Consider the following 13,087-nt stretch of genomic DNA (forward strand, 5'->3'; position numbering starts at 1 on the left):
TTCCAACAATGAGGCAAAACCTCAAGAAAATTCCAACGAGGATTGGGTAACTTCTGTTTCCACTCTAATGAATCATTCATGTACCGCTGAAGTAATTATCAAATCTGGCCCAATTGAGAGTCTGCACCTTTACCTTGTTGGTAATACCATCTAAAGAGCCAGTGATTGAACCACTTGGGCATTTCACAACTTTTTGAGAGAAAACAAGATGTTATCATCATCATTTCTGGAGTTGAATAGTAGATAAAGGAGGTAATTCATTATTTCTAGAGGACTCAACTGTTTTAATCTTAATTTTACTTCTAGCATTATGAGGACCAAGAAATTATGGATAGCACCAATCTGCTACATCAGAAAATAGTACCACCAGGCACCGACGCTGCAATTCTTCTTTAATATAATCATCAATAAACGAATTTCCAGTAACTGAAAATCGATTTAAGGACACCATTTTACAGTTCCTATTAAGATGATGATTACATACAACAAGAAAACAGCAAAAAGGAAAAAAAAAACATTGCAGACAAAAATTGAAATTGTATATCATGATACTGCACAACTAATTCAACTTCATGCACCAGCTGTGGCTTTAACCTCAGTCTCAGCCTTTCCCTACACACAAAATATTTAAGAATAAGAAACAAAAGATGCTGATTGACCAATTCAAGGGATTTTTTTCCCCCATGACTTTCTAACTTTTCTAACAGAATGGAAGCTGAATTACTAAAGAGTTCTTCTGATGCATTTAACCAAAACTAACAGCATATTAACTTTCAACCTCGGATTGGGTGCTCTGACGAATCTTTCTAGTTGGAGTTCTCATGGTAACGAACTCCTCTGCTGCTGAAGGGTGAATTCCTATTGTAGAATCAAAGTCAGCCTTGGTTAATCCAGCTTTAATAGCTACAGCGAACCCCTGAAAGTGCAAATTTGCAATATATTACATAATATCATTATAAGCTGCATGAAAGCAAAAATAAGAATACAAAAAGTAAATTATGCTGAAGAAACGAACAGAAACCTGAGTGATTTCGGGTGAATCGTCCCCACACATGTGTAAGCCTATAACTTTGTCTGTCTTTGCACAAACTATAAGCTTCATGAAGGCTCGATCTGGCAACCCAGAAAGAGTGGCCTTCAAGGGCCTGAAATTGGATGTATAGACGTCAATATCTCCGTATTCTTGAATAGCCTGCAAGAAAAATAAAATGTCAGTGTTGCAAACGATCATGCACATGTTCTACAGATGCAGATGTGGTAGATCATTCAGGTACCTGTTCTTCTGAAAGACCAACTTGTCCAATAGGCGGCTGCGAGAACACAGCTGATGGCACAGCACTGTTATTAGGCAGCAATAAGTTAGTCCTCCATATTAAGACAAGATAGCATTGTATAAAATCTTGACACAGATGTAATAGCTTCTTTGTGAACTATGTAAAATTCGTTATTGATACTATTCAACATTTTTTGTTGTTGTTGATCATATGATACTATTCAACAATTAGTCCATGAAATTATATAACTCATACCTATAGTCTGGTTTGGAGCGTTCTTTCCCAAAGACTGATTTTGCAAACGCTCCTCCCTCCATCAGTGCGACTGGAGTCAAATTTATCCTGTCAGTAACATCTCCTACAGCCCAAATTGAAGGAACTGATGTTTGCGAGTATTCGTCAACCTAGAAAAATCATAAGCAATTACACAAAACCGCTAACGAATCAAGGTAAGCACAGCAGTCCCAAGACAGATGAAATAGCTAAAGCCAAAAGCCTAAAAGATCATACCTCAATCGCCCCATTCTTTGACATCTTTACACCGACCTCTTCAAGTCCCAAATTCTGGTAAAACAAGTTTAAGGAAAGATATTATGAATGTTACCTCTGAAAATATTATGAATGTATATATATATTTATCCATAATAGAATGCCAAACCTTTGTGTTTGGTCTACGGCCTGTTGCAAACATAACATGTGAGAAACCGTCGAAGGTTCCTTTGTTAGTTTTGACAGTCAATGAGCCATCTGGTGACTTTATGATCTCTTGAGGCGATTCCTCGGTATGGAACTCGATTCCTCTCAGAGACATCTGCTCAGCAACAAAATCTCTGACCTGCATGATAAAATAATTTAAAGATGAAATAGATTTCCTAGTCCATTCAGACAATGAATCCAGAAAATTAACATTTCGCCAAAGCGCACCTCCTCATCAAAGCCTCTTAAGACCTGCTTTTGCCTAATAAACACATGAACATCACTTTTCAACCCATTGAAAATTCCAGCAAACTCCACAGCAATGTAACCTCCACCAACAATCGCAATCTTTGTTGGTTTAGTGGGCAAGTCAAGAGCAGCATCAGAATCAATAGCATACTCCTTCCCAGGTATATCAGGAATAAAAGGCCTTCCTCCAACTGATATAAGAATGTGCCTTGCTTTATACAGCTTCCCATCCACATCAACAGTGTGAGGATCCACAATCTGCAAACACCATAAACTCATAATTACATACATACATTCAAACATCACAACAACATCTGGTCATTAACTTCATACACTAAATTCAAACTCGGTCAGATCACCTAACCTTTCCACGGCCTTCGATTAATGAGACATTAGCATTTTTCAATATATTCTTGTAGATTCCAGTAAGACGTTGCAGTTCAGCATTCTTATTAGCCATCAATATTCCCCAATCATGAACTGGATCCGATTCATATTTCCATCCAAACCCGCAACTATCATCAAAATCATGTGAATATTTGGAGGCGTAGACGAGCAATTTCTTTGGTACACACCCACGAAGTACACACCTATAATAGAACATCAAATTCAATCAAATCCCTAGCTACTAAATGAAATTGGATACTACTATATTTGTCTAATTTTGACTAATGAATGAAATTTGACTTACGTTCCACCAACGCCACCAGCAGTATCAGAAGAGATAGTGTTAAAAGGGAGTTCACAAACAGCAACAGAAGCACCAAAATTAGAAGCGAAACGAGAAGCACGAACACCACCACTACCAGCACCGACTGTAAATAGGTCATAATCGTAATTTACACCACCGTTTTCTGATGGAGTCTCAGCTCTTACACTAAAACGACGCTCTCTGTAAGTATTAGGAATGAATTTTAGGGTTTGGTATTGAGTAGAGGAATGGAATGATCTACGCGGAAGAAAGATTGGTACTCTTCTGCAGAGATTTATTAGAGTTTTTGAGGAAAAAGTTGTGGCTCTTGGAGCTCCTAATGAGGACGCCATTGTTGCTGTTATCCCTCCCCTCTCTCTGCAATCTCTCTCTTCTTTATAAAATCCTAAACCCTTCTTTATATCTACTCTTACTTGCCTCCACGTGTCATACTCCTTAGTTTTTTAAAGTACAACCTGTTGAAGAATCGCCGAACCTAGCTAGCATCTCCTATATCGACATTTTCTCCACAGCTGGCCCAAGGAAATTCCGACGGCTCGGGATCGCAAACTCATGTCGACTAACCGGGGACCCACGGTTCTGTCACTGGCGTAATTGCTCAGGTCAGCCGTATTTTTGTTGTCAGGCTGGTCTTATACTCGATTTTCAACTAACAAGAGTCAAGACCGCCCTATAGTAAGAGTTGTACAGTCGTAGGCTGCTAGTACCACAACCTGAGCTTAAATTAGACGGAATCCTAATTTTTACAGATCAAAACGACAGAAAAAGTATTTGACCAGTTTCTAATTTAGATCAATGCGAACGTTATTTATTCTGAATCATGTTTGAGACCGAGTCTCAGAAGCTAATAAAGAACTTTGAAAAGCTACCTACAATTATATGCTATCAGGTTAGATTAGTACAACAGGTGCTACTTGGTGCAAAAATGCTTCATTATTGATCACCACCAGAGATGACAACGAAAACATCATCCAGGGACCATTTTCGAGGTATTAGCTTCTGTTGAGGATTAATTACAGCACGGTCTGCTGTAGATAGTCGATAACCAACGACGATCTCTTGCCTTTGTTGTCCTCTACGCATTATATCGTAAAAGCACAACTCTTCCTGGTCGTAGAGATAGAATTCTGCTGGTCTTATACACATTTCACTTCCCTGTAACAAAATGTGGCAACATTCATTAGTTAATGATAATGAGAAAATCCTTTATTCATTCTTGAATTTGAGGAAACACTAGCTGAAATGAGCTCATTCCTGATAAGCTAGAAATATGAATATACCTCTTCAGCAAAGAGTTCCTCAAGAACCCGATTGATCTGTTTGTCTTCTGCCACCATAGCCAGTGCCATACTCACAAACTCATTGGATAACACATAATCACTAATTCTCGAAACCGAAACCAAGTTCCTTGTTCTAGAATCCAGAATCTCACTGATGATTATTGATTTATCTGAAGCTTGCTGCATTTCACGGATCCAAGAACTATGAGAGAATCCAACATGCCGAAGGGAAGTTGATTTTGCTTCCTGGTATGGTAACCTCTTGGACCGAAATAGTTCAACATGCACACAAGGCAGAATTTTTAGTAATAACTAAGAAACAAAAATAATGTTTCCAAGATACAGCACTAACAGTTTTTCAAAGGAAAAACAAAGATGTAGAATATAGAGAATACAACCAAGCAGTTATAATCCATTAGTTTTTATAAACCATCACTAATGGGTAAAACATGGTCCCCAGTGTTATTATATGAGAAATGTTTGAGTCCATAACAGGACATACTCCATATAACGTACTCATTCATTCCCAAACTAAACTAGGTTAACAGAACATACTCAATATGTATACACACTAGTACCTGAATATCTCGGATGAGGAGCAGAGTCGCAAGAGATCTGGAGTCAGAATGTACAATAGAATCCTCTAAAGACTCGTCTGCAAGAATTAAAATCTGTTTTTGCTTAGTGTTAGTTCAACTGTTGCATAAGGATATCAAAACAAAGATGCATATAATGACATGTAGAGTATGTCTACTTTAACGAATAAGAATTTAAATGACTCGTCTCTCACAAAAGAAAATTAACACATCATAAACTAGAGATGGGGATAAACATTCCAACAACAACGGTTTAAAGTACTTGAAAGGCCCTGGTTTTCAACAAGTTCGAGCTTAGGTGGTTGTTCTAACTCCTAATTCATGTACTAGTGAGCAGCACTACACAACTGATTAAGAAGTCCAGTATTTATTGTGTATATCAATACACAACTGTCAACCGATTAAGAAGTCCAGTATTGTGTATATTTCTCATTGATTGTGTACAAAAGATCATTGTTTAGCCATTTTAATGAAAATGTGATGCAACATGAAAATAACTTAATAATTAATGAAACAAAGGGCACCAACTGGTACCAAATTACCGGCCATGTACAAGTAACAGAGAAAGGAAAGGCAAAGTACATCTTTTAGAGGAGAGATTTTACACTTACAGAATCAAATGTCTCTAGAGGAAGACTCTCTAGATGTCGACGAATGACAGCATTCCCGTACCTATGGACAAGACTTAGGTTCGCTAACCCAGAAATATCAAGTCCACCATCAATGAGCTTCCTCTCTCTTTCTTCAATTGGAACCTCATTAAACATCCATAATTCTGAACCTTGAGCCAACAACGCCTCTAAAACCTAATAAATGAACATAAATCACCAAAAAAATTTATAAGACATAAATTGTTAAATCGGAAAAAAGCTAACAGAAAACAGAACCAGATACATTTTCACGACATGAATCTGACGGAATTAAGAGCTAAATAAATACAAAATTACCATGATCATATCATGGATGTCACGACGCCAACCACAGAACAGTATCTTCTCTGGATATTTTGGAGGGGTAAAAATCTTAGGGAAATATCCACAACGTACCTGCAGCATGCGGAAGAGAGAGACAAGATGGGCAATCAGTATCGTCACAGACATCATAGAATAGATCAGTAAACAGTTGATGAGCATTAAGTGAAAGCAGACTACAGAACTCCATTTTCTCCTTTTTGGCCTCAAGATATATAGTCTCAATTCACAGTTCCCCCCTTCATATTATTGAACAATTTCACTTTTATACATATGATCAGACTACATCCACCATTAGTAACTGGCCCAACAATAGACCCTCAAGTATAATGAGATGCCAACTGAGCTACTGCCAGTACGCTAGGAAATCTGCCAGTGGGAATGAGACCACAGATTCCAATATGGAGGTGACACCAATCAGAGCTGAGCTAGCAGCTTTATCTGTGAAAAGTTTAGTTCTATAGAAAGATAACATTGTCAATTTACCAAGCAGATTTTCCTTGTGATTGAGTGACACGCCTATCTAGGTAGGGACTATGTTTCTATTATTCCACCCTACCTCAATCCCATCTATTTCAACCACACTGTCCCACGAGGTCAATACCCAGAACTATGCATCTACTATTAGGATGCAGTTTTCCTCCTACAGCTTCTTTGTGCTCGAGTGCAGAATCTTGTTCTAGTTAACAAGCACATCTTTTTTTTCTTCTTTTATGCATATGTAGGTATGATGATTCTCGTGAATGACTTCTTAAGATATCAATTATCAAACGTGTTGGGGACTTTGCCTTTCGAGGTACTTAGTTAATAACAGGCAGTGAAATTCAATGCGATCTTTTGCCACACTTTGTGAAAATAAAAAGAGAAACTGTTTTAGCTCTGTTTCAGAGTCTCATGCCTCTTGTTGTGGACTAGCCATGCAATCGTATCAGTTCCACAAAAAACATGGTACAGGAGGATTAATCAATGCAGATGAGATATTGAAACTTAAAATGCAATAACATGCAAAAATATGTCAGACAATGTCCTACAGGTGCCTATCACGCGAAACAAGTTTTGGAGCCTCTTCATGAGTGATCTAAAAGACATTTATGATAACTTCAGAATACAGGTAAAAGAATAATAACCTCTGGTATGGGACCTGGGCTATACGTGTCATCATCCTCAGCTATAACAAGGATTTCGTCACCTTCTTTAAGAACATAATCATCATCTGGATTAAGAACAATCTTCCCGCCATTCGCAGCAACCTTAACTCCACAAGGTACTGCATCTGGAAATGAAATTAGCACATCTTCAAAGCATAAACCGTCCAACTGTGGCCACCTTTTGATGTAAAACTCCGCATTCTCAAATCCTAAAATGTCCTCCCATATCTGCAAAGCAAACAAATTCTCGCTAAAACCATGTATCATTATCGAGAAGAAGCATACATTTGAATGATGTTGATGTATTCAACTGCCATAAATTCAGTATCAGTGTGTTCAGTTGGAAGGTACCATCAGAAGCTCCTGTTTGCTAAAAACCTCAACAATAAGAGCTGGTGACCACCTCATTTCCCATACATTGTTAAGTATGTAAAAGAGGAGAAGGAACCACACAATTTACTGAAACTAAATAGTCGGCAAAAAGCATTACTGTACGCTATTATTATATTGGCAAATAAGTAGGACATGTTTATCCAGTAGACTTCTGCACTATTTGCAAAACAAAATGCGACAAATAATGAGAAGATCGGAAGAGAAAGTGTGGCTCGAATTTTCCCAGAAATAGTGCGTTCAGACAAACCTAGTGTGGCTGGAATCCGTTTGTGACACAGATCACTTCAGCTATCATAATAATAGCTGTTTCTGTTGAGAAGGACACTGAACTTAGGACTACGGACTACTCTATGAACAAAATTAAGATCCAGTCAGATAAATATGAAGGGATAAATGAAAGGGGCCTCTCAATTTGATGCAGGTAATTTTCTGGATCAATGTGGTTCCCTTTTTCCTCAGTAAGTGTATAATGTTCACCAAAGAATAGTGATTTGAAAATAATAGAAATTAATATCATACGTATCTTCTTCACAACTAAGTCGTTGACACTAGTCTTTTTGACTGACCTGTGCAAGTCCAGGTTGCAGAGCACATTGAATCATCAATCGCCCAATCACATCGTGAGCAACTACTGTTTCGATGACATCTCCTCCAACAAGCTTCACCAACGGTTGATTGTCTAGATCGCTCATCACTACAACAACATGACCAGATAAACCCTCTTTCACTCCGCTGAGGCTCAGCACAACTCGCAAAGCACGTGCATCGCTCTGATCAGAGAATACAATTAACAATTCTCAGCAATAAGGTTGGTGTAGCTATTGAAGGTGACATATGCAATTTCATTGATAACCGCCAAATACTGACATAGGATGAGCGAACCTGGTCTGCATTTTCATCTGATGCCAAAACTATTATTGCATGTGCCTTCGAAACTGAAACCTACAATAAGCAAATGAAATACCATATGAATCGTAAATACTTAACCAAAATAAGTGGTGGAAAAAATAATATATAAAACTGTAACTTATAAAGTTACACAGCTGTAAGCTAGTTCACCTTTTTTAAATCAGCCAACATAAGAGGACTCCCACTTCTGCAGATGACAGAGGTACCCATAAAATCAAACTCCAACTTTGCTATACCCATAAAATAAGGCCAATGCGCTTATTTGCTATTGCCAACTGCTTCAGAAGTGACCCCTGTTCAGTTAAAAATAGAAATACTTTTCAGACCATCTCCTAAATTCACCAGAGCTTTTGTATATAAACTGGGAAAAACTCATGACCTCAAGGTTGTTAGAGCTTATCCTTCCTCTTCAATCAGCGAATTAGAAGCTGGAAGGTATCCCTAGAGCATGAAGGCTAAGATGAACTGAATTAAGAAAGAAATGGATAACTAAAAAAGTATGAATTCTAAATATGTAAAGGAAGGTACTAACTGCCATAAGATCACTCGAAAAATAACTACTACAACAACAATATAGGCTAGAAAAAGGATGTGAGTGAACAGGCAGAAAGGTTTAAGGAAGAAATTTAGGATATTCTGAGGAAAACATAGATTATGTCAACATCTACAACATTTGCCAGATGTACCAGTAATAGGCTTCAACAAGGTAAATGGAAGGCCCGGAAATGGAAACAGATAGAACACCAGTTGAGAAATTTACACCAAATCCATCATCAAAATTAACAAATGATAGATGTTTGTACTAAATAGTCCCTTAGATGCAAAGGCTCCAGACGAAATACATGCTTCTACAATATATTGACACAAGGTTACAGGTGTAGATAATTTGTTAGTCACAATGAGAAAGGTGACTACAAAGCCCCGCGGTATACTAATGTCTATTTCAATCTGACGTCAATGAACCCACTATACTGAACTCTGATATAATATTATAAGCTAGTAAGCTAAATATTATGATACATTTAAAGCGTCAAACATAAATTAAAGTCCATAGTGGTGACTTACCAATTTGTCACTCCATCCAAGGATTAGTATATGGCTGCTCTCTATGACTTCACTCTTCCCCTTCCGTAAAGAATCCACCTTCTCAGAGATTGCATCAGAAACAAGACCGAGCATCATTGCAAATATAAGCATTCCTCCAGAACTTATAGAAACAGAAACTATCCTTGGTCCAGTGCCAACCCTATCTGCATGATTTCCCGCATCCGCAATGAAAGTCCATGTAAGCCAAAGTGCCTCTGCAAGGCTCCCGTCGCTGACAGCATATAATGCCAACCCACCACATCCAATGAGAAGTATAGTTGCGAAAAGAAGCGCAATCAGTTTCGCATATGGGTACACGGAAAAGAATACATCAACTCTATAGGCTACCCTTTTCTTCAAGGGAACCTCCTCTTCATTATTTTCTGTTCTTTTTAGAAGTATCTTTACGTAGGGAAGATAATCAAGAAATACATACAACAACAAGGGTGTTACAAGGACGATTAACACTGTATACCAAGCAACAGTTCTACTGTTAGCATTATCAAAATACATATATGAAATACGATCATCTTCAAACTCCAAAAATTTGCGGTTGTCTTTAACATCAACATCATTTCCTCTATACAGTCTATGAAGGTTAATAATCTCTCCCTGCAACAACAACAACAACATTGATCCAATTACAACAAATGCTTCCAGCTAAACAAGTAGCCCTATATTGTTTCTAAGTATAAAACTTTGCAAAGAACCTACAATAAATTCATCGAAGAGCTTCATACCTGGAGCTGTTCACTTATCATTCGCAGGTAAGCCGAGTATAATACAGATAACACACATATGATCATAAGCTGCAATAAAACACATAACAAGCTCAGAAGAAGTGAAGTTTCAATTTCAATTTAAAGGGAACTAAGTAAAAAAACAAACTAACCAGAATTTTGATTGAAACCCCTATGCGTTTCAGAATCCATTTGAGAGAAAGCCGAGCTGTTGATGAGTGATAGCTAGAGTTCGAAAACCTAACTGTTTTTCTCAATTTTCTCTCTTCTTCCAATTTCTGATCTGAAACAGTTAAATCTGAAGAAGACGAAGAAGAACGAATGGATTTCCCTTTATTAGTAGAATCAATAGTTACAGTAGCAGCTCGATTTTGGACTCGGATAGTAGATAAAGGAGGTAATTCATTATTTCTACTACAAGATTTCACTGTTTTGATCTTAATTTTACTTCTAGCACTATGAGGACCTAGAAAAGATGGATAATACCAATCTCTATCATACTACCAACACTACGATTCTTCTCTAACAAATCATCATCAATAATTGAATTCCCAGTTACTGAAAACCGATTGGCAGACGGAAGCGGAGAAGTTGAGATACGATGTATTGGAGAGATTTAGAAGTTGATAACGATGATGAAGAGAAATTACTAGTTGAAGTTCGAAATTCATCAGAAATAGTTCTTGATTTCTTCAGTAATGGTCTTCTTTCAGATTTAACAGGAGTGTTAGGGTTTGAATCGACATCATTGTTAGACATTATGAACTCAATTCCATTAGGATTCTAGGGTTTTGATTGAATCATCTTCATTGAGCTCAGATTGGGAATTTTAGGGATTTTTTTGATTTTTGAATTGTTTTTTTGAGTGGGGAAGAGAGAAGAGAAGAGAAAATGGGAGAAAGGGAAAGAAAGGAGTCGAATAGTAGTGTACTGTTGCAGTGGTATTTTGTGTAAATTAAGCGATCCAAGAAATGCTTTTCAGACAATTACACGTGAGTTAATAGGTGACACGTTGGATTCTAGTGTTTGGTGCTGTTGACTTTTTTTTTTGTTCACCTTCTAGCGCATTTAAGTGTACAGTTTGAGCCTTCTGTTTGTTCTCTATGAAACATGATGCTGCTGCCAAAAGAAAGGACTAGCAATTTCGGCACCTGTAATGCGGATCAGGATGCACTTTACTTGGCATGTGCAACTTTGTAAGTTGTATCTTAATGCCTCTTCTTTCATCAGGAAACCCCAGCATTGTTCGCGGGGCTAAAAGAAGTCGATGCACTTCCACGTTCAGCTAGATCGGCATTTAACTCGCAGTTTTTGTGCTGTTTTTTATAATCAACCGGATAGACAGTTTCATTTTAAAATTTGGAGAGAAATGGAAATTAAGATGGCTGGTACTGAAATCATTAAGTTTTGTTGTTTAATTTGATGCGAAAATGGAATCTTACTATACAAAAGAGGACGGATGATCTAAGTTTAATGTCATACGAAACTTGCAACTTTACTTAGGCCGGTTTCTATGTGCATGGCAAAGCCCAAATTTACCATTTTTGTACTCATCGTGGGTATGACAAAGTGGTAAACAAACTCGGCTTGCCACTTAGCCAGGCGAGGTTTAGTCTCTATCGAGCGGTTTATACTAAGCCGCTAGCGGTAAAAATTCAACCGCCTGGTGCAGACTGCATCGCTCAGTGTATCTGATCCAACGGCCATAAATCCATCCCCTATAAATATTCAATTTCAACTTATTTTCAACTCACACATTCTCTACTCTTCTCACTTTTTACATTTATGATTATCTAACGCAAATTTCATCATCCAACTCCAATCTTCCCTACAATTCACTATTATTGTGTAATTTTTTGAATATGGATTCTCAATTGAACAAGCGTGACAAAATTAGGGGTGCAAAATTTACCATATCCGAAGATGAATGCATTTCCAGAAATTATGTATTTTTTGAACAAGATGTTAGAGCATTGCTCGGTCGAACTCATAAGTCTTGCTATCTCAAGCTTGTTGTCAAATTCAGTTGTCAAAACTATTTCTTGATTTCTAGTCTACAATTAGTTAACCTGGCTAATTTGGGGCCCATTTGCATTATTTTGGGCCTACTACTAAAGGACAAAAAGGGTCATTAGAAGTTAAAAGAGGACACCCCTAATCCAACTATCTTACATAATGGATAATTTATCCCTGATTAATTAGTTTTGATCGGGTGATTAATTGATGTTTAATCAAATTAAACTAGAAATTAACTAATCTTGATTCTTCATCAAAACATGAAAGAATTTTTTTTTTTTAAAAAACTCGCCCAGAATCGGTGGATGTTCATGCTCACATAAATAATACTTAGAACATAGTCCGATTGTAAATTCAAGAGTTTTTCTGTAAATTTTTTTCGCCAGAATCGGTTTATGTTAATGCCCACATAAATTGATTGTTAATCTGTGCATTCTTCGACTATTTTGCTCATAACTTCTTCGTCCGATGTCGAAATGATCTCATTCTTTTTGCGTTCAATTCAAAATTGCATGCTCTATAATATAAAGATAAAAATTTCAAGATTTGTGCAAAATTTCAAACATGGTTAATGAATCGGTTGATGTGTGCATTAAAATAAACCGATTGTGGTTGATATTCATCACATCAACTCAGAATCGGTTTATGTAGGTGTACCATATATACCGATTTTGGGGAACATTAATAACAATCGGTTTATGTGGACCCTTAAATAATCCGATTGTGGGCATACCAGTTAAGAAATCAAAGGTTGTACAATCGGGTTATGTGGACGTACATGTAGTCTGATTCTGATAAAAAAAAATATACTGAAAAAACGGTTATCTCTTTCGTACAAGAATCGGGCTATGTTGACATTAACGTAGACCGATTCTGGTTCAATTTTCTCGAACCAGAAAACACATGCAGCACAATCGGTGTTTGTGACCAAGAACATCAACCGTTTCTAAACACAATCGGTTCACAAGTACATTAATATCATCCGATTCTGGCAAACCCGAAAGATTTTGATTTCAA

General features: G+C 37.3%; 1 protein-coding gene and 1 pseudogene across 1 annotated transcript; both read right to left on the reverse strand.

Moving 5' to 3' along the window:
* Positions 1-332: 332 nt before the first annotated feature.
* On the reverse strand, positions 333-3,312 carry LOC113306731 (glutathione reductase, chloroplastic-like). Its single transcript, XM_026555643.1, has 10 exons — positions 2,911-3,312; positions 2,584-2,809; positions 2,199-2,477; positions 1,933-2,109; positions 1,785-1,838; positions 1,530-1,678; positions 1,275-1,338; positions 1,022-1,192; positions 779-916; positions 333-612 (listed from the first exon to the last, which is right to left on the reverse strand). The coding sequence occupies exons 1-10, from the start codon at positions 3,261-3,263 to the stop codon at positions 571-573; spliced, it is 1,653 nt and encodes a 550-aa protein (XP_026411428.1). The 5' UTR covers positions 3,264-3,312; the 3' UTR covers positions 333-570.
* Positions 3,313-3,688: 376 nt separating this feature from the next.
* LOC113306733 lies at positions 3,689-10,946 on the reverse strand (annotated as a pseudogene).
* Between the last annotated feature and the right edge of the window lie 2,141 nt (positions 10,947-13,087).

Source organism: Papaver somniferum, chromosome 8 (genome assembly GCF_003573695.1).
Source record: "Papaver somniferum cultivar HN1 chromosome 8, ASM357369v1, whole genome shotgun sequence".
In the NCBI taxonomy this organism is placed as follows: domain Eukaryota; kingdom Viridiplantae; phylum Streptophyta; class Magnoliopsida; order Ranunculales; family Papaveraceae; genus Papaver; species Papaver somniferum.